General features: G+C 47.2%; 1 protein-coding gene across 10 annotated transcripts in view; it reads right to left on the bottom strand.

Moving 5' to 3' along the window:
- Positions 1 to 4,645: 4,645 nt before the first annotated feature.
- Positions 4,646 to 26,983, bottom strand: part of TTC3 (tetratricopeptide repeat domain 3) — a 103,662-nt gene continuing 81,324 nt past the window's right edge. For 9 of the 10 annotated variants that reach the window (XM_084800452.1, XM_084800454.1, XM_084800459.1 and 6 more), the window contains 12 exons: positions 26,325 to 26,474; positions 22,026 to 22,165; positions 20,536 to 20,604; positions 19,223 to 19,319; positions 17,387 to 17,487; positions 16,542 to 16,632; positions 15,680 to 15,781; positions 12,453 to 12,790; positions 10,073 to 10,199; positions 9,794 to 9,928; positions 6,747 to 6,839; positions 4,646 to 5,884 (listed from right to left, as the gene is read on the bottom strand). In XM_084800452.1, coding sequence (XP_084656578.1) covers positions 5,810 to 5,884; positions 6,747 to 6,839; positions 9,794 to 9,928; positions 10,073 to 10,199; positions 12,453 to 12,790; positions 15,680 to 15,781; positions 16,542 to 16,632; positions 17,387 to 17,487; positions 19,223 to 19,319; positions 20,536 to 20,604; positions 22,026 to 22,165; positions 26,325 to 26,474 — 1,518 coding nt within the window. In that variant the 3' untranslated portion in view covers positions 4,646 to 5,809. The remainder of the gene's footprint in view (positions 5,885 to 6,746; positions 6,840 to 9,793; positions 9,929 to 10,072; positions 10,200 to 12,452; positions 12,791 to 15,679; positions 15,782 to 16,541; positions 16,633 to 17,386; positions 17,488 to 19,222; positions 19,320 to 20,535; positions 20,605 to 22,025; positions 22,166 to 26,324; positions 26,475 to 26,983) is intronic. The other variant, XM_084800456.1, reaches the window with a different exon arrangement.

Genomic DNA, 26,983 nt, shown 5'->3' on the forward strand with positions numbered 1-26,983 from the left:
GTGGACCAGGCAGCAGGGGGCTGGGACCTGTGACTTTTGCTGCTCTTCTTTAGGAGGGAAGTTGATCTGGGCCTGGAGGGGATCAGGCCGCAGATGAACAGCTGGAGCAGTGGGTTTGCTCAGCAGGTACAAGCCTGGACTCAGACATGATCTCAGGGACGTTTATTTCAACTCTGAGGTTTGTGTCTGCAGCTGTAACATGGGTATGAAAAGGGCACGTAAATGTCACGGTGTTTGTAATCAGGGGTCCAGCATTCCCAAGTGCTTTTAGTTGAAATGATGCAGGAAGACAGGGGTAGACTCTGAGTTTGGTACAGGGTCACTTGATGTGAGAGGCACGTTACGGTTGCCAGGCTGTGCACTTTGAGATGTTTACTGTGCAGCTATGCGCAAGACCCATGTTTTCCTTCCCACTGCACAGGTGTGAAGACCAGTGCTCGGTGAGCTGGTCATGAGGGCCCCACACTGAAAGGACCATGGCAGGATGAGGGGCTGGCTGTGCACATTAGTACCAGTGTGAGGAGGCAGTGAGGAAAAGCCTGCTGACACGAACAGCTGGCTGAGAGCAGGGCAGGCCCTCTGTGGGAATGCCTCGGTCCTCCTGGTGTTAGCCGCCCCCAACTCCAGCACCCCACTCCCCCTAGCAGCAGCTCCCATGTCTACAGAACCCACCAGATACACCAGCAGGCCTTGCTGCACTGGCAGTTCCCCTCATGCCCCCAAGTCTGCCCATCCTATCACCCCTGCTCTCTTCTCTCCTCCTCCAGCCTGCTATCAAATGCTGTCGCCCTTGGCCTCTGTCCAAAGCTGGAACCCTACTGTCCCCTCCACCCCTGCCCCCTTCCTGGTTCCATTTTTCTTTGGGTTACCAGTAACCTATCATGTGTTTTACTGTCCTACTTGACGTCAGCCTCCCTGCTGGAATGCTCAGATCCTTCCTTGTCATCTATTCTGCTGTAACTGGGGCACTAGAACTGTGCCGGCCTGTGGCAGATGTGACAGACGGACCAATGAGCAATGGCAGGGGAATGTGCGATCCAGGTGTCATGGCTGCCAGGGCCACTTGGTTTGTTCCCAGGGGTTACAGCTAGGCTTTTCCAAGGCCCCTGCAAGGCACATGTAAGGTGGAGAAGCAGGACCTGTCTGAGGCACAGCGGTATGAGGACAGCGAGGGAAGGAGCCCTCCCTGCAGGGCCTCAAAGCCCAGGATGGCTTGGCTTCAGTTTTTGGCCTGGCAGGTTAGAGACAGTGGTAGTTGTGCCTCTGGAAGCAAAAGCAATGTGGCCTCCCCAGAGGATAGAAGCAGCCGGAGTCCTGCTGGCGCTGGGCAGTGGCCAGCGTCTGGAAGTACAATGCCCATCTGTTCACCGCTTTCTTTTTGGAGGCGGCTGGCTCACCCCACTGGAATGGGGTGGCACTTCAGGACACGAAACTTGGAGCTGGTGGCGGATTTCTTGGAACCAGTGGCAGGAAGATCTAAATTAAGACCTTTCTATCACACCAAATAAATAGAAGCTGAAATAGAGACTAAAGGAATTCGGCAGAATGCCTTCATACATAATTTTTTAAATACGAAGGAAGAAGACCTTAGGAAGCAGACTGGTATTTATTCACCAGAGCCTCAAGGTATTTGCTGAAAACAATGACACTCTGTTTGACACAAAGCACGTTAGAAAGCACTTCACTCTTTGAAGTGCCTTATGCCATAGGAGATGACAATTTCCACTCTGTTTGGAAGACTCTTGACAAGACCTGGGGCATGTCCCACTGCCCTCTCAGGGGACAAGATGAGCTACCTCTACTATGGGTTTCAGCTTTTTGCTTCATGCCTAGACAGGGAGGCTCCTGAGGAACTATTAAGAGCATGTCTCAACCAGGCTGTCCCTGGCTCAGAGGCTGGTGGACCCCATCCTTCCAGGACCACAAGGGCGAGGTTCCTAGCCAGTTGGTGCTGGAAAAGGAGTTCACTCAACAACAACAAAAAAATCATTTAATTTTGGGGGGGCATCACCTACCATTTTAAATGTGAAAGGAGACTGGGCACCTACAGTCCCATGGGATCGGACCAGCTTTGTCTCCTTAAGGCAGGGAAGGCTCTGAGGTTATCTGGCTAGTCCTCCCATCCAGTGATGATTTTGCAGAACTTGTTATGTAGTGTCCATCTTACAACCCAAAGACTGGGCAACAAATTATACTAATTGTTTTTGTTTTTAATGTAGTATTACTAGCAGGTGCATTTGAACATGTGCTAACAGAACCTCTGATGACAGACTTTGTTGGCTGGTCAGATGGGGCAGATGCCATGGCTCTACCCCTTCACCCTCATGCCAGTGTCCAGCGAGCTCCCGACAATGTACATCACCATCCTGGTAAAGTTTTAATTGAGTCAGGATTTGTATGGGCCACTTGTAGGATAGCTGTCCCGCCTTTGCCTCTTCCACTGCACAGCTTGTCTTTCCACTTTTTATTGGGAACTTAGTAAGGAGCTCAACACTGAAGGGAGATCCAACTTACCAGCCTCTTATCTTTATAGTTTTCCTAGAATCTGTGGTCTTGAAGAAGCAGCATTATCTACTGCACCTACTTAGGATGGTCCACTTAGAACTGGTGTCTGCACTGTGACAGGTTAAAAAGGTTTCCCACTGGGATGTCCAGCATTATAATTTGGAATGTAGCCAAAAGTCTTTTTCTGACTTGATGTTAACCAGTCTGCCTTGACTGACAGGCCACTCACTGGGATTTCTTTAGCTGAGTAGGATTTCCATACTTTTGCTATGAAACAGTGAGACCACGTAAGGCAAAGGCAGCGGCAGGACGAGAAAGAGTCCTCACCCTACGCCCAGGCCCCCCAACGGCAGCAGCGCAAATGAGGCTACCCGTGGTAGAGGTAGCCTCATCCTAAGCAAGTAAATTCCAGCGCTCAACATGAACTTTGGGACAAGTATAGGTGAAATTATTCTTTGTTACAGAAAAGACGAAGACCAGTGTCTTGGGCTCAGGACTGCAAAATACTTTCCTTCTTTCTGTTTTTGGTTTTTTCAGACAGAGTTTCTCTGTATAGCAGGCCTGGCTATCTTGGACTCGCTTTACAGACCAGGCTGGCCTTCAAATCAGGGATCCGCCTGCCTCTGCCTCCTGAGTCCTCGGATTCAAGGCGTGCACCACAATGCCGGGATGCAAAACATTTTTTCAAAATGACTTTGAGACATGATCCAGCTCTGGCTCGGACTATGCTGTACAGTGCTACCACTTTATCTAGCAAAGCCTTTCTACAGGACAGGATTGCCCTACGAAATTCATAGGCTTTAACCAGACAATGGCCAGTTTCCCTTCAGTGACAGCGCCTCCAATTAGCTGCTACTCATCCAATGCACAGTTTCTACCCGGCCATCTCCTGTAGGACACACTTCACTAGTAGATGCAAACTGTACAGGATGGTGCCACCCTGTCCCCTTCAGCTCATCAGCGTGATGAAGGGGTCTCCACCTTTGCCATTCTTATGTGTCCTTGAATCCTCTTCTCTGGAGATGACTCAGGATGACTAAGCTGGTTTTGCTGCTCAGCTTGTGGTGTGAGATCCCGGTGTGATCAGCTTCCACTATATGGTCTCTCACATTACCTGACAAATGCTACATCTTGCATTGCTAGGGTTCCACTTGAGTCTTATATGAGTTACCCATTATTTGTAACAGGTTAAACACTTCAGGGAGAAAATAATCTAAATTTTAAGGCACAGTCATTTCTTCAAGTTATGTTATTTGAAACAAATGCTACTCTTTGAATACACTTGATGAGTATTAGTTTAAAACTGTGCTTGCTTCTCACTGTGGCGGTGGTGGAGACAGGGACTGGCAGAATAATGAGTAAGGAGTGGGGCCCACCACGAGGTTAGGAATTAAGAGTGGAGGGTTGTCAGCACGCTCAGCCTTCTGTGAGGAGCGGGTGCACCTTGTCCATCCCTCCAGGTTTTGCAGTCTGAGTTGGTGGGAGCAGCAGCAGCAGCAGTAATGACAGTGCAGGAAGAGGCTACACCCCAAGAGGGTGAGGAGTCCCCAGTATTGGTACCTGTCATCAATTCAAGACTCTGAATGCAGCCTCTGGTGTGAAACACTCCGAAGAAACGTGTCTACAACTCTGTTCTAGAACAGCCAGAGCTGGTATCACTAGCCTGGCCAACAGGAGCTTCTACACCTAGTAAAATATATTTATTAATAGACTGTGTTTTCTTTAATAATCTGTTACTGCTCAGGGTACCAAAAAGGGCTTTAAAAAAGACACTATCAATCAGCGTCAGCAGTCTATGAACCCACAAACACCTCAAAAACAAACCTCCAAGCAATGCAGTTATCCGCAGCATCTTTCCATGTGTCCACATGAAAAAGCTCTTCACTGGGTCCAAACAGTCAACTCTCTGTTATTTCTGCATAAACATTCTACTCACAGATTTAAACAGTCAGTCTTGTGAACTTGTCTGGCAAGCTGTATTTAGGCACAAAGGAGTGTTTTGACTCAGGCTCTAATACCCACGGTCCTTGGTCGAGACTCCTCAGATGCAGTGTGCCTGCTCGTCCCAAATAAAGTCAGAGCACTGAGCTTTCAGGCAGAATGACATTTAAATCACCTGGCAAGAATGACAGTGAACTGCTGACCTTTCAGGGTGTTCTTTATTGACAGGTGCTGGGCAGGTGGAGGCGTGCTCACAGGCCGTGACGTAAGCGCGGAGGGAAGCCACTCCTCTCGGCTGTGAGAGCACACAGACCGTGTTTCAGGGACCATGGAGAGTGCCTCAGAATAAGGGGTGAGCTACAGATGAAGTAAGTCACTAAGACACCACAACTCACACGGACACAGGGAACTGCATTTCCAGGGCAACAGAGAACACGCTGGAAAACATTTTTTGTTTCTTCATGTTTGAGAAAAACAGAATGTATCCAGCTCATGTGTTTCTGTATTTGCTACGGCTACAGGTCACCAAAAAATATGTAGCTTTTGAACAGTTTCTAATGCAGTTAGTTTGTTTTCAGGCCACAATACAAGATCGCATGCATTACTTTACACAAAAGTCAAACAACAACTTTAACACCAACACCTCAGGACTGTCTGGTACATGTCTCTTTTGGTGGTGGAGCACAGGAAGGAGAGTGATGCTGACTGGGTGCACACAGTGCTCCTCTGGGTGTCCAGGCACTGGCTGACTGACTCATGAGACTAGCATGGTAACCATAGTGTCAAGTGTGGGGTGGGGCTGCTGTGAACAGCCAGTCTGTTTCCAGGGCAAAAAAAAAAAAAAAAAAAAAAAAACCTCTTAGCTGATACCTATTTAAATATATTTTATAAAGCTGGTGGTCATGGTGCACATTTTTAACCCCAGCAGTCGGGAAGCAGAGGCAGATGGATCTCTGTGAGTTTGAGGCCAGCCTAGTCTACAGAGTGAGTCCCAGGACAGCCAGGGCTACACAGAGAAACCTTGTCTCAAAACAAACAAACAAACAAACAATTTTATATCTGATTTCCAAAATGTGGATCAACTGGTTCATTATCACCTTAAAGATTGATGAAGAGGATCCTACAGTTCCAGGCTAAGAATCTTCTCAGTTTGAGCACTGCTTTGGGAAGCTCAGCACACGAGGCTGTCACTGTTCTGAAGATTGCCGTTTGTCAGCTTAGTGATGCACAGTATTTGCTGTTTTACACTGAGAACAGGACAGTGCTGTTACTTCTACTCATCAAGTAAGTGAACACAGAGGCTACCTACGGCAACAGGAAGGCAGCCCGTCTGCTGCTGCGCTGGCACCGATGCTGCAGCAGCTTACTCTTCCGACAGCAGGTCCGCGCTGCCACAGGTGGGGCACGTGCTCTGCCCTTTAAGCCACTGCTTAAAGCACTGAAAATGAGAAACACAATCAGCTGGTGTGTCCAGGACCACACAGGCAGGAGCTCAGCCAACGTCACCTGGTGCTGCGCAACACTTAAGAGACATCAATGTGTGCTCAGAGCATGACCATGGATGAAGAAGCCTCAGGAAACGGAGCGTGCTCCACTCTGTGGTTCTCACAGTCATGGCTGCACGAAGGGCCGTGTCCTCCCTCACACGGGCCTGTCTAAGCTCTAGTTCCTTCACTGACTTACACAGGCTGTCAGGGTGTCTGCTCCTGTTCTGCTTTCCCAGTGCCTCACCGGCCTGTGTACCACACCCCGTGTTGCTGCTCCTGGCTGGCGTACTGCTGTCACAGGGCTGGGCAGGCATGGAAAGCCGGAAGACAAAGCAAGTGGTACCATATCTGAAGGAGGCTCTGCAAGGTTTTCAATTCCTTCTACTGAGTGTTTTATACCCTTAGGTTAATAGCTAAGACATTAGAGACCTGATCTGTCCTAACCCAGCAATGCTTGGAACACCGAGGCAGACCACTCCGAGTCTAGATGCTGTCTTTAACAGTGCAGTGTGCAGACACTATGCACTATGTATTATTGAGTCATAGAAGATACCACCTTTCAAGGAATTAATCATGCTTTGGGTTGCAGAGCCAATTCTTTGTCCAGAGCATGGTGGGCAGAAAGAGTGGTCCATAGAGACAAACACTCCTGGTCCAAGAACCCCACCCACTTCACCAACACCTGTTTTTACATAGGTGTATGGACATTTACAAACTGAGAAGAGTTTTAGAAACACAAATATGAACACATAGAAAAAAAGCTTCCATTTTTATTTTCAAAATGCTTGATAAAAAGGCAAAGATAATTCTTACCCCTTTGTGAAACTTGTGCCCACATTTAAGCACGCGCATGTTTTTTGACTTGAATACTTCATGACATAGCTCACAGGAATTTCCTTCTGGTACCTGTGGAAAAAAACATATTTGAATAATAAACTGACTTAATGTGACCTGAGCTCTCATATCTTAGTAAAAGACTGGCCTAAGGATTGTTTGTCACAAAGGGTGGCAGATTATTTTTCAGTTCTTTCTAAGGGGCTGGAGAGATGGCTCAATGGTTAAGATCACTAGCTATTCTTCAAGAGGACCTAGTGCATCAATTCTTAGCACCCGCATGGCAGCTCACAACTGTCTGTAACTCCTACACCAGGCGATCCAATTTCCTTAAACATGCAGGTAAAACAACAATATACATAAAATAAAAACAAATTATTAATATAGTTTCTAAGAAAAAAAGGCAGAAAATAACAAATAAAAAGTAAACACATCTTTAATCCCAGCTCTCAGGAGGAGGGGGCAGGAGAATCTCTGTGGGTTCAAGGTCAGTATGGTCTACACAGCAGGAAAGTATCAAGTTCTAATTTTCTCAGAGGAAACTGTTTCAACAGCTAACAAAGTGCAAGAAACACCACCACAGTGTATCCCAGCCCAATAGGAAGAATGTGGCAGTATAAACAGCTCAATCCTACTAACCAGTCAGGGCCTTTAACTACGGCACATCCTTATACAACATACTATCCTATAGCCAATTATAATATTTGAAATTGACAGATAAATGCAGATGCTGGTAGTATTTATTATATAATTAATTTTTAAAATAAAGAGACTATGTATCTACAGATAGACCTGGAAAAGATCTCTATTAGGACATACTGGTGGCTCACTCAGTAAGCGCAGTAAGGAGGTCTCTGGCCTCCTGTGTTCAGACTGTGAGCACACAATGCTTTCTATAAGTCCACCTACACCACTAGGCAGCGCCTTTGGCTCACAGCACTTACCCTACAGCTGACACTAACTTCTACCTTTACTTCTTAACTCCATGCATCTCAGAAGCAAGAGATGAGCCCTGTTTCTGTGGGTTTTCAGCAACAAGTAAGGACCGTGGCCCCAAACTGACTCAAAGGCACCTGCAAGTGACTGATCAGGGCTCTAGCTGCAGGCCGAGCCTGGACACTATGCACACTTGGAGCTGCTCGTGGGGTTTTGCTGTGTTTGTGAGGTGCTGACAGGGCCCAGGCTGATATGTGCTGTCGGGCTGTCCAGCATCAAGGGTCAAGGGTGAAATGCAAGCATTAGCCCTGCGAACAGAGTAAGGTTTGAAAATCTCAGGGCAGACTGACCTGGAAAATCCTGCAGTTAGCTTGACTCCAGTGTAGAAAGATACATATTTCTAAGTAAACACACATACACACACACACATACACACACACACACACACACACACACACACACACACACACACACACTCCCTCCCACCCACAGCAAAGACCTAAGAATTAAGACTGGAGTGTTCATCTTTTACCACGTCTTGCTTTTGTCTACGGTGTGTTCACGCATGTGCCTAGGTGAGAAGGCAGAACAGGGCATCAGCTCCTCCTGGAACTTGAGCAAAGCTCCGGATGTGGGAACAATCTAGATCTTCCCTCTGCAGCAACAGTGTGTGCTTTTAACCACTTAGCCTTCAGTACCTGAAATCAATCCGACCAAGACTGACCCATACATTTGACCAGTTTAGTAAAGTAAATACCAGCGTGGTAATTCTGGCTAAGGGCAGGTTTTAGGGTTGTTTTGTGAGACAGGAGCCCATGCTGCCTCAAACCCACAGTCCTCCTAATCAGACTCCTGAGTAAATGGAGTTTCATCAGGATTGCCCTACAGGGGGCCCAGAGGCCTGTCTCCCAGGTGCCTTACATTTCATCAGGCCGGCAAGTACCACAAGTAACATTAGTCATTGCAGAAAGAGCTCCCTCCTTGAGGCGCCTGCCTTCTTGAGGAGTGGGGGGTGGGCAGCATCACCTGGAACATCGCAAGTGGCTGGTGGGGCACAGAGGATGTGATCTATCAAGCCCCTGGGAGGTCAGGGCTTGAGTCAGGGTTAGCAGAACGCTCCATCTCACTGGGTAAGTGGAGGTGTGACCCGTGGGAGCTCAGCTGGAGAGGAGTGAAAAGGCTCCACAGGGGAGTAGGAAAAAAAGGCTCAAGAAGAATAAAGACAAGTTCACAAGGACAAAGTTGCCCCAGGCAACAAGCTGGCACCCTGCACCCTGCACCCTGGTGAGACTGTGAGGCCTGCAACTCCAACAACAGGACCCTCACCTCTACAGCACAGCAAGAGACTCTGGCAAAACTCGGTCTACACCAAAATGCAATCGCAACAGCAGGTGCCCTCACCACCTGTGTGTCCTTAGTGGGTCTCTAGCATTAGCCAGTCAATGTGGTAAAGACAGGGCTTACTTGCTTCCCGCCAAGCAAGATACCCACAGCTTCACGCAGGGTAAAGCTTACACGCGCACAGACACACATGCATGCCTGAGATATTCTACTGTAAGATATGAACAACTGCAGCACATTCCAGTTCAGATATAGTTACAATAACACGTGTGCTATGTAAACATAAGAACTTCTTATTTTCTTAAGGAAAACAAGACTTAAATAGCAATGTCAAATTTCAGGCACATTCAGCCCTTTTCAGTATCTCCTTCCAGGCAAGGGAAGAGGCAAAGGGAAGTGTTAGCTCACTGCGCTCAAGCGCTGCTCACAGGAGAGCCGAGTGATGCAAAGCCCCCACTTACACAGAATAAAACTATCCACACACGTTCCCCACTGGCTACACAAAATCAACACACTTGTAGAAATACAAGTGTAGAAACACGGGTGCAGGATGAAGCCGGGCTATGCCCAGGACAGTCGGCTGTCACCTGTTCGCTGGCCTTTGTCCTGAGTCCTAGATAGCAATGTATTTTCAAATACAGCAAAATCTGGTTCCTAATTTTAGTCTCAAAAAAGGAAGCTTTAAGGCGAAAAGGGCTACACTGTGGATGAAAGAGGAGGAGCTATGCATTACTCCAGCTGACACTCACAGGGACGCCATCTTTTCTCTGGCCTTTGGTTTTGGATGATGGTCCAGCACCTGCCAACAGTGGACTCTGGGAGGGCTGGGCCACAGAGGCAGCGGAGTGAGCCTCGGAGGTCTTCTTGTCTTTTCCTGGACTTGGCTGCAGAGGGGATGGGGTGGAAAGAGGACCAGGAAGAGCAGTTACTAAGCACCTGCCTTGAGTCAGCTGCTCTCCGCACCAGGGCTTGGTCTGAAGCTTATTATTCTCACATTTTTACAAATAAGCATGAAAATGAAATCTCACCCTTCTCTTTTTCTGTTCGTCTAGAATATGCTCTGTCACTCTCTCAACAATCTCCTCAACACTTAATCCTGAGATTGAGTTCTTGTTTTTGTTTCGAACCTTTTTAATGAAGCCAGCAAGCTCGGTGCTGAAAGAGAAACGTGAACGGCAGAATCAGCTCAGTGGCAGGGAGAAGCAGGCAGCCGAGCACAGCTAATGTGACGACCCTGTGGCAGGGGCAAGACTCTCCCCGACTGAGTAACACAATTTCAGGACTGGTGTTCAAGAAGTGCTTCAGCAAGTAAAGAGTTGTACCTCGCTTAGCTTATCAGTTCCCAGCAAGCATCAGGAGGCTCATAGCCACCTGGTGCTCTAGCTCTGGGTATCCAGTACCCTCTTCTGGCCTCCATGGGCACCTGCACTCACACGCATATGCCCATATACAGATAGACGTAATTAAAAATTAAGCAAAGAGATCTTTAAAGTTTTCCGTATTACACGTTCTGTTTTTGCAAGAGTCTCACTGTGTAGCCCTGGCTGACCTGGAACCCACTACGTAGACCAGGATGAACTCAAACTCATAGATCGGCCTGCCTCTGCCTCCCAGGTGCTGTGATTAAAGGCATGTGCCACCACCACCTGACTTTCTATATTGCTTGTATTATTTTTAAAGGTTTGTGTATTTTACTTCTTTGTATGTCTGAGTGATCTGCTTGCATGTATGTACATACCATGGGCGTGCCTGATGCTCCTGGACTTGCAGATGTTGGGAGCTGTCATCTGGGTACTGGGATGCTAACCCAGGCCCTTGGCAAGAACAACGGCCCTGAGTCAAGCCTCCAGGCCCCAGCATTACTTTTTAAAATACGTATTCCCAGAAGCTCCACAGGGGATGGCCATCCTTGTTTTAGGAGATGGCCTCTGTGTAGCTCAAATAGTCCGGCTTTCAGAAGTTCAGGCATATTTTTGTTTGATTTCTGTTCTATTTGGTTTTTGTTTGTTTGTTTGAAGACAGGGTCTCACTATATAGCTCTGGCTGTCCTCAACTCACTATGTAGACCAGGTTGGCCCTGAACTCATAGACAGCCACTTGCCCCTGTCTCCAGAATGCTGGGATTAAAGGTCTATGCCACTAAGCCCAGCTTTCTGTTTGATTCCTTCAAATGCCAAATTAATAAGTCTGAGGCAACTTTATTTGCAGGTTTCCTGTTAATTACAACCTTAATATTTTTTAGAAATTCGTGTGACAACTGCTATTGGGAGAACTCGCAATATCTCTGAAATGTCGTTTGGGCAAAACATACTCCTATACGAAATATACCTACTTCAGATGCGAGGACTCCACTGAGATGAGAAACGATCCTTCTGGCCTGTCATAGAGTGAGAGAGAGTGTGTGTGTGTGTACACACGCGCGTGCGTGCATGTGTCTTTCTCTGCCACTGCTATGCTGGGATCGCATAGCTAGCGGCCTTGCCTGCCTTTTTATGAGGGCAAAGAGGGTCTGAACTTTGGTCCTCGTGCCTGCACAAGCGCTGCATCAGCGGCTCCAGACATTTTTATCACTACTTTGTTCCTAAATGTCACAGCCTATCATTAACACTGAGTAAGAAAATATAATGCAGATACAAAGGGTCGTTCTGTGGAGGCCTTGCCTTTTTAGCTGTCCCCAGACCCCTGGCTCTGCTTCTCTTGCTCTGACCTAGAAGCTGACACTGGCCCACTGAATCACAGACCCGCTCAAGTATGAGCAAACGGATCCTTCTGCAACATCTCACTGCTGACTCAGCCTAGTCCTTCACCGCGCGTCTCTAACAAAGCAGGCTTCTTACTTGCAAAATGTAAGTTGTCAGTGCTCTTTGCTATGGTGCAGAGCTGCTGTTCCTCTACAGCTCACCTCCTGCTCTGTAACAAGCAATGCTGAGTGCTACAGAGATCATCAAGTCCTAGGTGCCGTCTGCTGCTGGGCTACTCAGTGGCCAAGGCTTTCCATCTTGATATGGACAATACAACACTTACTTGTGGCCTGGTGTGCACCTAAGTGTTAGAACCTTGCACATGCACAAATCCCTGGGTTAATCTCTAGCACCACACTATCGTGGGCACAAGAAGAAATGGCGTGCGGGTCTTTCTCAGAAAAACAATTAACACATTCCTTTTCACACCAGTCCTTAATTGGGCATGTTTTAATTGACCAAGAAACAGTCCAGCAGCCAGGCATGGTGGCATATACCTTTTTCCAAGCACTCGGGGAGAGTCAGGTGGATCTCTGTAAATCCAAGGCCAGACTGGACTACACAGTGCGTTCCAGTCCGGCCAGGGATACGGTGATGGGAACCTGCCTCAAACCGACAGCAGCACAGCCCAAAGAAACAGTCAGCACAATATGTAACAGTCACACACCTGGCGTAAGATGGGAATATCACCGAGAGCTGCTCAATAACACTGCTGGAAGGCTTTTGTGGAGGCTGGCTTGACCTTGCAGTCTGTCCAGGTAGTTTCTCATCAGCCTCAGGGCTCTGTTCTGATGGAGACACCTGGCTAGCTCTCTTGAGCTCCAACTCTTGTGTAGACTCAGGCTGATGGGTGGGTGATCCTAGCAACAGTTCAGGAATCTCCTCTGGGCAGCTGCTAGCAGGCTCCGTGTGAGAACCTGTGTGGACTGCTCCAGCCGCGCCGCTGTCTACACAAGCCGACAGCCCGTGGTCCTCAAAAGACTCAGAGGGGAACTGAGGATGCGTCTGTAAAACCACAACAGCTAGGTCAGCGGGGAAGACTACCTGATAGTGACTATGCATGCCTACAACCTAGTGCTCCATCAGCAAACGTGAACACGGTGAGTGCGGACATAAAGAATCAGCAGTCGCTGGGTGTGGTGGCGCACGCCTTTAATCCCAGCACTCGGGAGGCAGAGGCAGGCGGATCTCTGTGAGTTCAAGGCCAGCCTGGTCTACAAAGAGAGTCCAGGACAGCCAAGGCTACACAGAGAAACCCTGTCTCGGGAAAAAAAAAAAAAAAAAAAAAAAGAACCAGCAGTCATAAACTCTCACTAGAACACACATGGATGTGTGACTTGTAAACGACTGTCGTGCCCCCATGTGAAGTAGGAAAAGAGCTAAATGACAGCACTCTCTCTACTCTGCCCTGGTGGCTGAGCGTCTGCCAGCTGATCAGAACTACCTGCCTGAACACTCCCCACAGCTGTCTCCACCCATCTAAGCCAGGGAGACTAAGCAGTGCTGGCCACATCCTCTCTGTAGGCCCTACCTGAGCCCTTTGTAGACCAGCATCATACAGTGCTGCTGCAGACCCAGACCTCACCTCAGGGCATGTCTCTCCCCAGGCCACCTCCTACCTACCTGGACTAGAGTACTTCCCTGAGATCCTTATCTGCACACACCCACCAGGGTGATCTAGAGAAACCAAACTCAAAGTGCTCAAAACCAGCCTCAGCAGGAGCCTCTTCAGCCCACCCTCAGCCTAGATTTCCCATACAGCCGCCCGCACTGCTCCAGCCTCGTGAGCAGCACAGGGATTCCTCCGTGGAGCTGCCACCCACAGTCTCCCTGCCCCACACAGGGCTGAGGGTAGAGCCAAGTGGAGCTCACCCCAGCCTTGTGTTCCTGTCTACTCCTCCCTCTAGTTCATCTGATCACAATCCCTGACTTGAAACCTAACCCGCAGCCTTCCCAACGACCTACAGAACAGCCCAGCCTCCGGTCCTGTGGCCCTGGATGGCTCTGCAGAGCTCATCTTTGTGACCACAGCACTCCCACTAGTGGCTGGAGAAGTCAGTGTGTTTCTTTCTAACTGTGGCCTTAAGGTCTTTCCCCAAAGCCCACAGCACTCTGAGAGTCCAGCCCACATTTAACCTTGATCAATACCAAATACTCAGTGAACAAATGAGATAGAAATGAGGCAGACAATAAAATCTCCAAGGATACTTTTTGACACAAGTTCTGGTACACTGAAAGATCTCAGAATTTTGAACATGAAAAAAATTTGAAGATTTATAAAATTATAAAAAGTAAAATTATTAGTTATTAGTAAAATATTCTACTAGGAGCCAATATTCTTTTCCTTCCATATTTGCTATAGGAACTTGTAAAAAACAAAAATAAGAAGTGGCCTTTAAATGTAAATAAAAGACTTATTTCTTACTCAAGTCAATGCAGAGAAGTATAGATCATGGAGTGACACCCTCCATCCCTAAGACACTTAAAGATAAATTTATTTGTATTTTATTTTATGTGCACAAATGCTTGGCTTGCATGTATGTCTGTGGACCATGTGACTCGATTATGACCCCAGAAGCGAGAATGGGCATTAAATCCCTCAAAACCAAAGTCACAGATGTTGTGAGCCACAACCTGGGTACCAGGATTTAATTCCAGGTCCTCTGGAAGAGCAGCCACACCGATAGGCACCAAGGCATCTAGACTGAGGTGATCTGCTGCTCATTATAAAGTAACAAGGCAACAAGTGAGGGAAGCCCCTGGTGAGCCCTGGGTCAGGCCAGAGGAGAGCACTAGGACAGCACAGGCTGACCAGGGAGCCTGGAGCAGGAGGTGCAACCAGGCGCTGGGAAAACAGCAACAGGACCCCAACAACACGCCCACACTCTGAAGCCACCTCTAACCGACTCCTCACAGAGGCTGGGATTCTCACAGCCTAATCTGTGCTGTGTCTGAACTATAGAAACCCAGTAAGGTGACAAATACATGGCTCTACTCCAAAATCCACAACATAAAATTATTGATTTTCTTTCTTCCTTTTCTTCCTTTTTCAAAACATGGTTTTTCTCTGTGTAGCCTTGGCTGTCCTGGCCTCACTTTGTAGACCAGGCTGGCCTCAAATTCACAGTGATCCGCCTGCCTCTGCCCTTCGAGTGCTGGGATTAAAGGCGTGTGCTACCATGCCCGGCTCAAATGATTGATTTTCTAAAAAAACACTTTGAAATAGAAAGATAAAACTTGGCAAGCATTCTTACTCAAAAGACCTGAGGACAAAACTCATGATACTCGAGACCAATAAAGTCCTGCTCGTCTTTGGTGCAGTACTGTTTCCTTTGTATTGATGAAGCAAGAGTTAACTCAAGATGTTTATACCGCCAAGTATCTACAAGTTTAATATAACTTCAGGTGGGGAAAGAGATGGCTGCTTCAGCCACACCCACCTGCTGCTCAGACTGCCTGTTAACATGCTAGACTACATGTAGTTTATTGCCTGCCTGCCTGCCTGCCTGCCTGTCTCTCTCTCTCTCTCTCTCTCTCTCTCACACACACACACACACACACACACACACACACGCGCGCACGAATGCGCGCACGCGCGGACACACACTTGCAAACACCACTTGCAGCAAGAAAAGAAAGCTGACAGACACTAAAATACAGGAAAATTACAGAAGCAGCAATCGGTGTCTTAGTCCTGTGTTCAGGTCTGCCTGTTTCTGATCCATTTACGGTAGAGTGTTTAAACCTTAAAGGCTACAAGCAGCCCCAACATGGAAAGTTTAGGACAAACCCATCCCTGTTTTCAGAAAACAATAAAAACTAACTACTTTAGACAGTTAAGAAAGAAATTGTGGTTACACACCTTTCCTCACACAAAACACATGAACCACTCACCGTCACACAAACAGGAAATGAAAGCTCAGGAATTTGCACTTTGGAAAGTTCACTAAGTCGAGAACCATTTTTAATGGCCTTAATTTGGTCTTCAAACTGAGACTGTGGGTAGAAGGGAAAATATGAAGGTTTTTAAATCAATTCCAAAAGAAAACCACTACTTGCAATTAATATTTTTTCTTATCAGACAATTCATTTGACCAAGAGTTTCCCAAAAAACTTAAGTATGATGAAAGCTTTAAGGTAATCTTTTGTTTAAAAAAACAAATCAAACCATTTTACTGAGAGGCTTAAAGTAGGGAGAAGCAGAAGAGGTCACCGCCAGAGCAGCCCCCTTGGGCCTGGTGATCAGCCGGGCAGGACCACTGTTCCTCGCAAGGTGAGCTCGAAAGAACGCATCACCACGGGATATTGGGAAGCCTCACACAATTCCTTCTTTTCTTCTTCTTGGTGCTCAGAGTGAACCCAGGGCCTTATGCATGCTAAGCATAAGAAAATATCACAGGGGCTGGAGAGATGGCTCAGGAGTTAAGAGCACTGGCTGTTATTCCAGAGGGCCCAGGTTCAATTCCCAGCACCCACATGGCAGCTCATGTCTGTTACTCCAGTTCCAGGAGACCTGACACCCTCACACACACATAGGTGCAGAGAAAACATCAACACATATGAAATAAAATAAATTATAAAAAAGAAAATATCACTGATTTCATGAAAAATTCCTAATAATTTCAACACCACCACCACCACAGATAACATTAAAAAAAAAAAAGAAAAAAGGAATGATTTAAATATGACCATAGTCTCCTGATAATTAAAACCACTTTACTGACTTTGGTAGAATTATAACCTGTTTCCGGCTTACCTTTGTGTTCTCAATTTCATCTCTTACGTTAGAGAGAAATGATTCCCATGAGTGTGCATCACCCTCCACGTCAGGATACGCTGCAGAGTCACTGAGAAATTGTACAAGGAGAAAACTGCTTAATATCCACTATACAGACCAGAAAAGTCAAAAGCATTTAAAGGCAAACAGAAAAAAAAACCACACACAATAAAAAGTATTCTTTGAAAATCGTGGTATGGGGGCTGTAGAGATGTCTCAGAGGTTAAGGGCACTGTCTGCTCTCTCAGAGGTCCTGAGTTCGATTCCCAGCAACCACATGGTGGCTCACAACCATCTATAATGAGATCTGGTGCCTTCTTGTGGCAGGCAAGTGCACATGTGGGCAGAATACTGTATAAATAATAAATAAATCTTTTAAAAAAAGAAGAAGAAGATGGTGGTATGGTGGTGCACAATTTAGTCTCAGCACTCGGTAGGCAGAGACCCCTAACCAAGAAGCCATTTGCAATTGAAACCCAGTTTCAAAGAGAAAACTCAGCTGTCACCAATGGCGTTCACTGGGCATTTTATCCACACCTCAGGGCAGGAGTGGCTGGCCAACACAAAGTCTTTAATATTAAGACTTCCTGCTTTATTTTGTTATTTTTTTGTCATAATGGTCTCAGCTCTGTGTGTGTGAGCATGTGTGAGTGTGCACCTGTGTGAGAGGGAGGGAAGAGGTGATGGGGCGGGTGGGCAGGGGGGAGGTTCTGAGAGGACTTGGTGGAGGGGAAAATACTTTAAGTAAATGTTTCTTCTTCAAGTGCTTCTAACTTCATTTCCCACATGCCATGACAGGAGGAGCCCTGAGGAGGCCATGGTACCTGCTCATCTGCTGCAGGTTTCTGAGACAGGCTTCTGCTTGGGAGGCCATGCCCTGTAGCTTGCCGATGTCTCGCTCCTTCCAGTTCTCAAGCACAGACACCTGCCAGAACGTGAGAGGACACATAAATGCTTTGCAGATAAAAATGTGAAGCTATTTGAAACATTTATATGTGAACATTCCCCATTTCTTTTTTTCAAAAATGTTATTTAATTTTATCTTATAAGTGTTGGTGTTTTTGTCTGCATTCATGTCTGCCGTGGTGAGGCACCCTGTAGGCACTGGGGATTGAACCCCAGTCCTCTAGAAGGGCAGCCACTGAGCCATCCCCGCAAAGAAAGTATGATGAGACCCATGAGAACATGATTACGTCATGATCTCCCCAGGTGAACCTGAGCTGCATACAAGGACAGGGCCAGTGAGCTGCTAACACAGGCAGAGCTCCCATTGCCCATCTTCTGCCACGTAAGGACCCAGACGCCAAAACCCCCAAAGGCCTTGGCCAGACAGGGCATGCCCGCTTCCCACAGCGTGACTGGCTGTTGTGTAAGAGTCACTGCAGGAGAGGGAATCCAGGTGTCATGACTGGATGCGCCCTCCCACTGAACTTGCTGCCAAGCACTGCACAGTGGCTCTTAACTCAGCTTTTCTAGAAGCAGCCACGTGGCTGACGAGTAACTGGGACGTCTGCTGTTTCCAGACTGTCTAATTTAATCCTTTTCTAATTTTCCTAGAAAAATCATAAGCATATGTCATAATAAGTAGAACTTGAATAAGTTCTTTTTCCCTTTTTCAGTTCCCATTTTCAGTTTTTCAAATAGTATGTCAACATTAATGTGTATTTCTCTAGGGGGACAGAGGAATACACAAAAATGCAAACACCCAAATATACACATATATTTCTTTTTCTTTTGTGTTTAGGATTCAGTGGCCTTGAATTTGGGATTTCCCCATTTCTGCCTCTTGGTATATCTGAGATTAGAACTGTAAGTCATTACCCTAGTCAGGAATATACTTTAAGTAGCTTCTGGCATACATGTGTATATACACACGTAAACATATACGGAGGTGAGGACAAGCTCTGGTGTCATTTCTCAATCTCTCTCACTAGCCTGCAATGTCCTAAGAACAACCACTGGCTGCTGCTGAGCCTCGGGGCCTGTCTGCCGGGCATCCCCAGCTGCTGAGCCTCGGGGCCTGTCTGCCGGGCATCCCCAGCTACTGAGCCTTGGGGCATGTCTGTTGGGCATCCCCAGCTGCTGAGCCTCGGGGCCTGTCTGCTCCGCATCCCCAGCTGCTGAGCCTCGGGGCCTGTCTGCTCCGCATCCCCAGCTCTGTAACAAACACAAGCTCTAGGAACAGAGCACAGGTCCTCACTGCGGCTCAGCATAAGCACTTCACCAGCAGAGAGGTGTCTCTCCAGCCCAGGGGCGCTTTTAATTTGCTTTTGAAGGATTGGTGAATACTGGCATATCTCATGGTAAGTCACCTGATTAAATATGATAAAGATATTCAAGGAAAAGCATGAAGAATAGTTAAATTATTATGTTAAACAAGTTACAAAATTTGATATGTACTTAAAATCACATCTCTGAAATAAGTTTAAGATAACCATAAAATTTTAGGTCTAGAGATAACACAGTGGTGTGCTTGCCTGGCAAACACAAGGCCCCCGTACTGAAAACTAAACATTCTTAGGTAAAAAAACTAACAGTTATTGACGATGCCTATGTCTTAGCTTCCTAGTTTCCACAGCAGCGTTTACTCTAACATGTGGAGAGACATAAAAGCAAACCAGGGCCCTGTGCCAGAGCGCTCATCCGTGTCCTGGACTCACCTCCGCAGCCACGGCTCTCTGGTGACTCTCTTCAAAGCGCTCCTTTCCTTTCTTGATACACTCTTCCACTTTCACCTTCTCACTTGTGAGCGCACTGCTGTGGACATCAGAAGAAAGCATAGCACATTCTAGAACAATTTCCTGCCTCGTGTGTGACCATGCAATTCTGACTTGCTGCGCTCTCTACATTTCACAATCGAGCAAAGGAAGGTGAGGAGTAAAAAGGGAGTGTGTGGGGTAAGTGCAGAGGCGCACATGAGGGCACTACAGCAGCTGACGTGTGTGTGTGCGCGCATGTGCATATCCGCACATGCACATCCAGGTACAGATGAAGAGGGGTGTCTGTGGAGGCCGGACGTTACCCCTGCGTGTGGCTCCTCAGGAGCTGTCCACTTGGCTTTATTTGAGAGACTCTCACTGAGACCTGGATCTGACCAACCTGGCCGCAATGCCTGGCCAGTGAGCTCCCTGGTGTTAGAGGCAGCCATGGACTTGTGTGGACTGTACGTTTACATGGCCTCTCCCCAGCTCTAGTTCACTGGCTTTACGAGGATAAGTGGGGTACAAGAAGTGAGTTGATAACTGTCCTCAAACACTATCTTCTAAGCAAGAAACCCCACTGTGAAACAGTTACAAGCACTGCTCTTCACAGCCACACTTGTAAATCAGAGCACAAAGTGCCGAATTTCCTGACAGCGTTTCCTGTCCCGTCTCGGGGCTCCTCCCCAGCCTCAGACTTTCCCCCAGGTGACCCCCCCACCTTCATCACCCTCATTTTGTTTTCCTATCAGATACATTTTACTCTTCAACCTGGAGAATCTTTTTTCTCTCTCATGGACCCACCCTTCATCCACCCAGGGAAGCACTGCTACCTCTGAGCCACACCCCAGCTTACAAAGGTGCTGCAAATACATTTTTAGTTTCAAGTTAATTAAAGAAAAAAAAAGAAAAGAAAAAAGGAGCCAAGCATGGTGGCACATGCTCACTGTCCCAGCACCCAGGAGGCAAAGGCAGGCAGAGCTATGCCAAGTTCAAAACCAGCCTGGTCTACACAGTGAGTTCTAGGCCAGCCAGGACTACACAGTAAGACCCTACTTAAAACCAAATCAAATCAACCAACCAAACAAAAAAAGGAGTAAATGACAGTACTAAGGCTAGGCATTTTTATATTTTCAATGGGAAATAAAAGTAGATACCTGAAATATATACATATTCAAGCCTTGAAAATTATTTAAGAGAAAAAGATAAGCAACGATATACTTATGAGTCTTGTGAGACTGGTGAAAGGTATTAAGAACAAAGAGTTTGGTTGCCTGACTCCGAGGGACTGGTCCACGTGGGATTCGCATTCCTTATCTAACCCGTCGCTTTTCTGGGCAGACCTGGAAAAGCAGTCACAAGTGCTTCGTCACCTTTCAGGGTTGTTTAGTATAACCTCGTACAGTAAACCACACACATGCCTGTAAAAGCGCCCCGTGAGCTCAGGCTGGCCCAGCTTTACAGCTGTCACGTTTTGCTGCTTAGAGCAAGCTTTACTTATTGTTTCCACGGATGGGCTGAGCCAATGAAACCACTCTGTATGCAATCAAATGACGTAACTCTGGTGTGCAGGTGTCGTATGCAGTCCACCCTCAGCTAAACAGCACGGCTCAGCTGGGCTCCAGTCCAGAATGCCAGCCCATGAGCAAACGCAAGGCTAGTAAGTCGCTGAGCTTGGTGTCTTGCTACAGAGCGGCAGAAAGCAAACTGAGGGATCACATGCTACTGCGGAGAGCAGTAGGAGGTTAGGAAGGCCAGAGGATCGTGGCCCTGCTCTAGTTTGTTTTCTGTCGCTGCGTGTGGAGGTTTGAAGAAGAATGGCCTCCACAGCCTCATGTATTTGAATGCTTGGTCACCAGGGTGTGGAGCTTATTAGAAAGAATCAGGGGTTAGGAGGTGTGGCCTTGTTGGCGTAGATATGGCCATACTGGAGGAAGCATGTCACTGGGGGTGGACACTAAGCTTCAAAAGCCCACGTCAGGGACAGCGTTCTCTGCTCTCTCTCTGCCCATGGAGCAGAACGTAGCCCTCAGCTGCTGCCCCAGCACCTTCCAGCCAGCATCGCCGCCACACTTCCCACCACGGAACGGTACGCATGACCAACTAAATGCTTTCTCTCACTAGAGCCGCTGTGCTGTCTCTACACAGCAACACGACTGTAATGGAGACACCGAGATACAGAGCACGAGCAAACTGCGCTTAGGGGAAGGGGTTTGCTTCAGCTCCCACTCTAGACGGGAGTCGATCAGCGTCGGGGTTAGGGGCTCAAGCATGAGCAGACACACCACACAGAAAGCCGCTTGCTGTATTGCCCTTGGCTGGTGCCATAGTTTGAGCGGGACCCCTGGGCCCAAGAATGCCCATCATAATGTTCTTCTTGTAGGTCTAGGACCCTCTGGATCCTTCTACTTTGCTATTCTCCCATGCTTCTCTCATCTAGAGACCCAATAGGATGCCCTCCCCTCTGTCCCAGTTTCCTGGTAAGTGAAGGCTTCCATGGGACATGCCCCTTGGGCTAGTGTGCAGATATAACTGAGTATGTACCTCCATGGCTGCTTTTTAAATGGTGTAAAACCATTGTGAAAATAGTATATATGAACCATATATTTGTGAAATTAAGCACAAAAAATGTGAAAAAGACAGAATACCCAGAATAGTAAAAAGAATAATGTCAATATATTTGAAATTAAGGACAAAGGATGTGGGAAGAACCAGAAACCCCAGGACATTAAAGACAATGATACCATCCTCAACTGTTACTTACATTTCGCTGGTGTTTATAACCTTTTTAATTTTTTTCTTCAGGGCTTTTAATCTTTCTTGGATTTCTTTTTTCTCTTGCTGCCATTTTTTAACTTCTCTGTCCAAATCTTGAAGGAACCAGTCTAATTCCGTCTTTGAGATCTAAAAGCATTTAAGGAAATACTTGAATAATCATAGCAATACCTTTTAGGGGAAGACTAGAGCCTGACAGCGTCTTAGCATATGCAGCAGTTCCAGCGCAGGGGAGCTGGCGCCCTGGGGCAGGCGCACCACTTCGGGCCCCCAGAGATAGCCAACACAGCACAGACACACACCAGCCACTGCGCGCTGACTGTAGGAAGGTGCTCTGAAGAGCCTTGTGCACCCACAGCACCGACACCTGGCCACACAGTTCTCTAACTTAGATGTAATCTGCACATGTCTTAACTGGCAAGTCCAACAGCATTCATTTGCTTTAGAGATAGAAACGTGATACCTGTGGCTGGCCACTCGAGGCGTCTGCCCTGGGCGAGGATCAGTGCCACGCCTCAGCCCCCTTATGCATGCAGCTGCTGATTTTTGAAGTATCGGAATTGAGAAACATGGAAATATGTTAACAGTGATCAGTCTCAAACTCCGTGACTGCCAACAGCTGCTTAATGAACGTCTATTTGTTAGACTTGAATTGCTAAACTCTTACTTGAGCTCCCGAAGCTAAACTTCCTGCTTAGGTTCAGAACATGCTGAGAACAAGGATTCAGCTACAGAAACATGTGCTTTCTCCGAAAGTGAGCAATGCACCGAACAGAAAACCTACATGGATACAACGGGGAGTAACTACCTTCAAGCCAAAACTGATACGGACCCAAGCAGCCGACACTGCCGTCTTCAGCCTTAGACACCCTGGGTTTCAAAGCCCCTGGAGACAGGCAGGTTACTAGTCCAGTTCCTGTAACCCCAAGTCCCGCTCGGGGGAGAGCAGTCTCTATGGATGACACAGAGGCCCTCTCTTCCCAGGCGGCAGGAGACCACCTGGAGTTCTGTGTGCGCCCCTTAGGTTGGGAGTGAGTCTTGCCCCGTCATTACTGCGACTCAGATAACGCCATGCCCACCTCAGTTATAAGCTCCTGCACTCTACACGCTCACTTCTATTTCCAAGATCAATATAACTGTGCTTGCTGTGCACCCAGAAGCCAGCTCTGGGCCAACGATCTCACCCTGAACCATTCTGTGCAACTGCAAGGTCATTCGAGGGCATGAGAACCTACTTGGCAAAAGGCACCTGTGGGAGCTCAGTTAACAGAAGGACAAAGATTATAATCACATGTATGTTTGCGCCCACTCATGCACACACTCAGCTCTGTCAGTGAAAGTACTGCCTGACTTCGTGTGCTGTTTGTACTCACCACCCTTTAATGACCGAGCTGCTGCATAGCTAGTGAGGAACCGATCATATTGCTTCCCACCTATTCATGCAGGATACAACCATAGAAATTCAGATTCACAACTTAGGAGGGTACACGAGTCACCAAAAAAATCTAGTCACTGGCAAGCCTGTCCTTTGAGGGATGGAATAATTGGACTTACCATGGTCTTGAGTACAATCACGTGACCATGCCAGGGTCTGTTCAAGAGGAACAGCAAAGCAGGCCCAGAACTCATGGAATGTGGCCCATTGGTTAGCAAACCCACGATGGGCGTGTCTCGGGGAGGTAGAACCTAAGAACTGTGTGTCCTGACAACTTCACGCTGTGATGGAGCACAGCTCTGCTCGTTACTTTTGTGATCCTTATAATCCTCTTAATATGTGAACTGTGTGAGCACTATTAGGGGGCTTCCAGCCCCTCACTGGGCACTATCATAGGCATACGCAGTAACAATGCTTGGTCTCTTTCAGGCATTGCTTCTGGGGCAGATTAATGATTCAACCACCACCTATGAAAAGAACCTACAGATGTAGATTGCTAACAATGGCCCTTAGAAAGAATTTGGAAAAAACTTTGTTCAACAAGGTTAGGTAAAGACGTTTTTGCTAGTGTCTGTGACATAGAAAGTCTTAGGGAAAAATATATTGCTTAGCAAAGTAAGGTAAAGATATTTTGCTGTTGGCCCTGATGCAGGAAATCTTAGGGGAAATTGAAGTTAAGAGAAAGTACACTCTTAATGCTAGGGACTTTTTGAGGTTGGCAAAGCAAGAACAATGGCCCATAGCAGCATTGGCTGATGTGACTCTGTCAAGCTGGGCTGGTGACTGAGATGACGATTGACTTCCTTATTCTATTTTTCTGTCCTCAGCTTCCTGATATGACTTAATAAAGCATATTAATGAGGAGATGAGTACCTTTAGGACTTAAGGTAGAAATGGCTGATTATTTTTTTAATAAAGATTAGATTTGTGATTCTTTTAAGATCTTTATATGATTACTTCTTATGATAATTCCTTCTTTGTAACTGCAAATTGCAGCCTGCCAGTAAAGAAAAGCTGGCTGAGAAATTCCCTTGCTTGCTTATACTCTGTTAATATGTAACAAGCTGCTTAGCCACAAATGTATGTGAGTTCTTGGAAATACCTTGTTATTCATGTGTTTCTCACCCACAACACGTAAGACATTTGATCATGTGAAACATGATTTTCTTACGTGTACCCATTGTGGTCATTTATTTATAGAGAAAAAGAATGTAACCACATTGTGATATCTGTACTGCTTGAAAGATTTTGCTGGGGCACATAAACTGTGGGAGAAAAATAAAGCAGGAAGCAGCTTGTTGAAACCTACCTGCTGGAGTGTGTCGTCATCAAGTGTAAGAGTGTGTGTGTGTGTGTGTGTGTGTGTGTGTGTGTGTGTGTGTGTGTGTGTGTAAGCCCCGCTAGGAGCCGTCCACTCTAGCCCCAGCTTGCCACCATCAGTGGACGCTCTCACCAGTGACTAGCAGTTCAGGCCTGGAAGGTCGCCCTCAGAGAAAGTCTACAAGGTCAGCAGCCAGCCACAGGATTCACATCCCACCTCAGTTTTCCCCAGTTGATGTCAAAGCTGGACTTGATCTGACCCCAGATCCAAAGCCACACAAAAAAGAAAAAGGCACCAGAGCAATCTGGTAGAGGGCTGGCCGCCTATGCTCCTAATGTGCGATGAGGCCGAGGACCGAGTGTCTGAGCCCACCCTAGAGAGCGGCCGTCAGAACTGCTGCTGTCAGTGCCCCGCCCTGCCCCGAGCACACACATCGGGCCGGATGGAGCAGAGCTACAGTGCCCAGTCTGACCACCAGTCTGGGAAGTCTCTGTCACAAATGTCAGTCATCAAATGACTGATGCAGCTATGTGCCTGGATGTGCCCGTCACTCACACGGGAGACCACATGGGTCACAGTTCAGATCCTCCTGAGGACAATACCACATCTGTATCTCTCTCAATAGTTTATTCAAGCTTGTATCATGGGCTAAGCAGGGTTTAATTTTTTTCTTTTACTATGTTATTTTTTCCCAGAAGGACGACTGAGGCGAAAGACTGACTCTTCTCATCCTGTGACCCTGTGTAAACAGGCCCCGGGAGTGTTGCCACCGGTGCCCTTCTTCATGAACCACCCACATCTTCCGGGTGAACTCCAATTCCACTAAGTGAGTTTCCTAGGTAAGGTAATTTTATACTATTTAATGTGTCATTCCAGCTGTTAATTCAGACTTCTTAAGTGAATTAATATCTCTCATCCCTTATGAATAGGAAGCAGTAGTTTCTTCAAAAAGGAACAACATCACTTCCTCACACCTGTAATCTCACTGTCCACCAAAACAAAGCATCTTTTTGCTAATGGGTAGCACTACACTACCTTCCTGGCGCTCAGTCTCAATCACTAGACCTTAAAGCAGATGGCTGAGAGGCCTGTAACACGGCAGGGGCTCTGTGACTCCTTCTGACACTTCCTGAGGAACAGGAACCAACTCAGTCCTGACTACGCACCAGAGAGTTTTACAAGGGTTAAAGGAAACTCAGAAAATGAGCAATTACACCCCCAAAATTTCAGATAAACAAACTAAAATTTAGCGACCCAACGGCTGTACCGGAACAGTTCTACACAGAACCTTTAGAACAGAAGCGAGCCTGGCTGCAGGCCTCACACAGAAGAGCTTTAGCTAAGCAGACAAGCGAATTAAAGGTAAATGAAACTCCAGATTTACAGTCCTCCTCTCAAGGGCTGTGGGTGAGAGCTCTGCAGCTCCACAGGACACAGGGAAAGGGATGGAGAAAGAGCTCCTTGCTCAGGTACAGCCCGCCCGGCCGAGGCTTACAGGCACTTGGCCCCTCACGCCTCTCAGGCGGGCTCACCTTGCTTTCTTCGGCGTGCCTTTTCAGCTTTTCTTCCAGGTCCCTGGACTCTTCTGAGCTCCTGCGTTTTATCTCCTCAAAGTTCTCACAAGCTGCCGTAAGCTGGTCTTTTAACAGGTAGTACTCCTTTTCAATCTGAGAAAGGTCTCCCTAAGAGTGAATCACAAAAGCATCAGTTAACAACCATTTAAAGTTATGGCCTGTCTAAACTGTTTCAAAGGAGGGAAAAGGAAAAGGAAAACTTAACGGGAAATGAAATCATCCAGAAGGTAAAACCTCTAAATACTGTTCACAGAGCCGGCTCTTCTTACACTATTATTTTACTGTTGAATTTTGTAAAGAAACTTGAATTTAACTTTTTATTGATTCTTTGTTAATTTCACATCAGGCACCCCAATCCCACTCATCTCCCTGTCCCTTCATACCCACCCCCCGCCCTTGTAAAAGGTCTCATTGCGGAAGCTGCAGTGCCGCAGTGTACCTTCTGCCCACACTTCTTTCCTTGCAAACGCTCACTGCCCTGAGCCCCTGGTCAGCTCCGAGGCCTCTGGGTTCTGCTACACCATCAGTACTGCATGCCCACCAGGACTCCTCGCAGACATCCTGTTGTTGCCCTGTGTCATGGAGGCCCTGCAGCCGTGCATCTGCAGAACTGGCTC

The sequence above is a fragment of the Acomys minous genome (assembly GCF_964271855.1).
Source record: "Acomys minous genome assembly, chromosome: 11".
NCBI lineage: Eukaryota > Metazoa > Chordata > Mammalia > Rodentia > Muridae > Acomys > Acomys minous.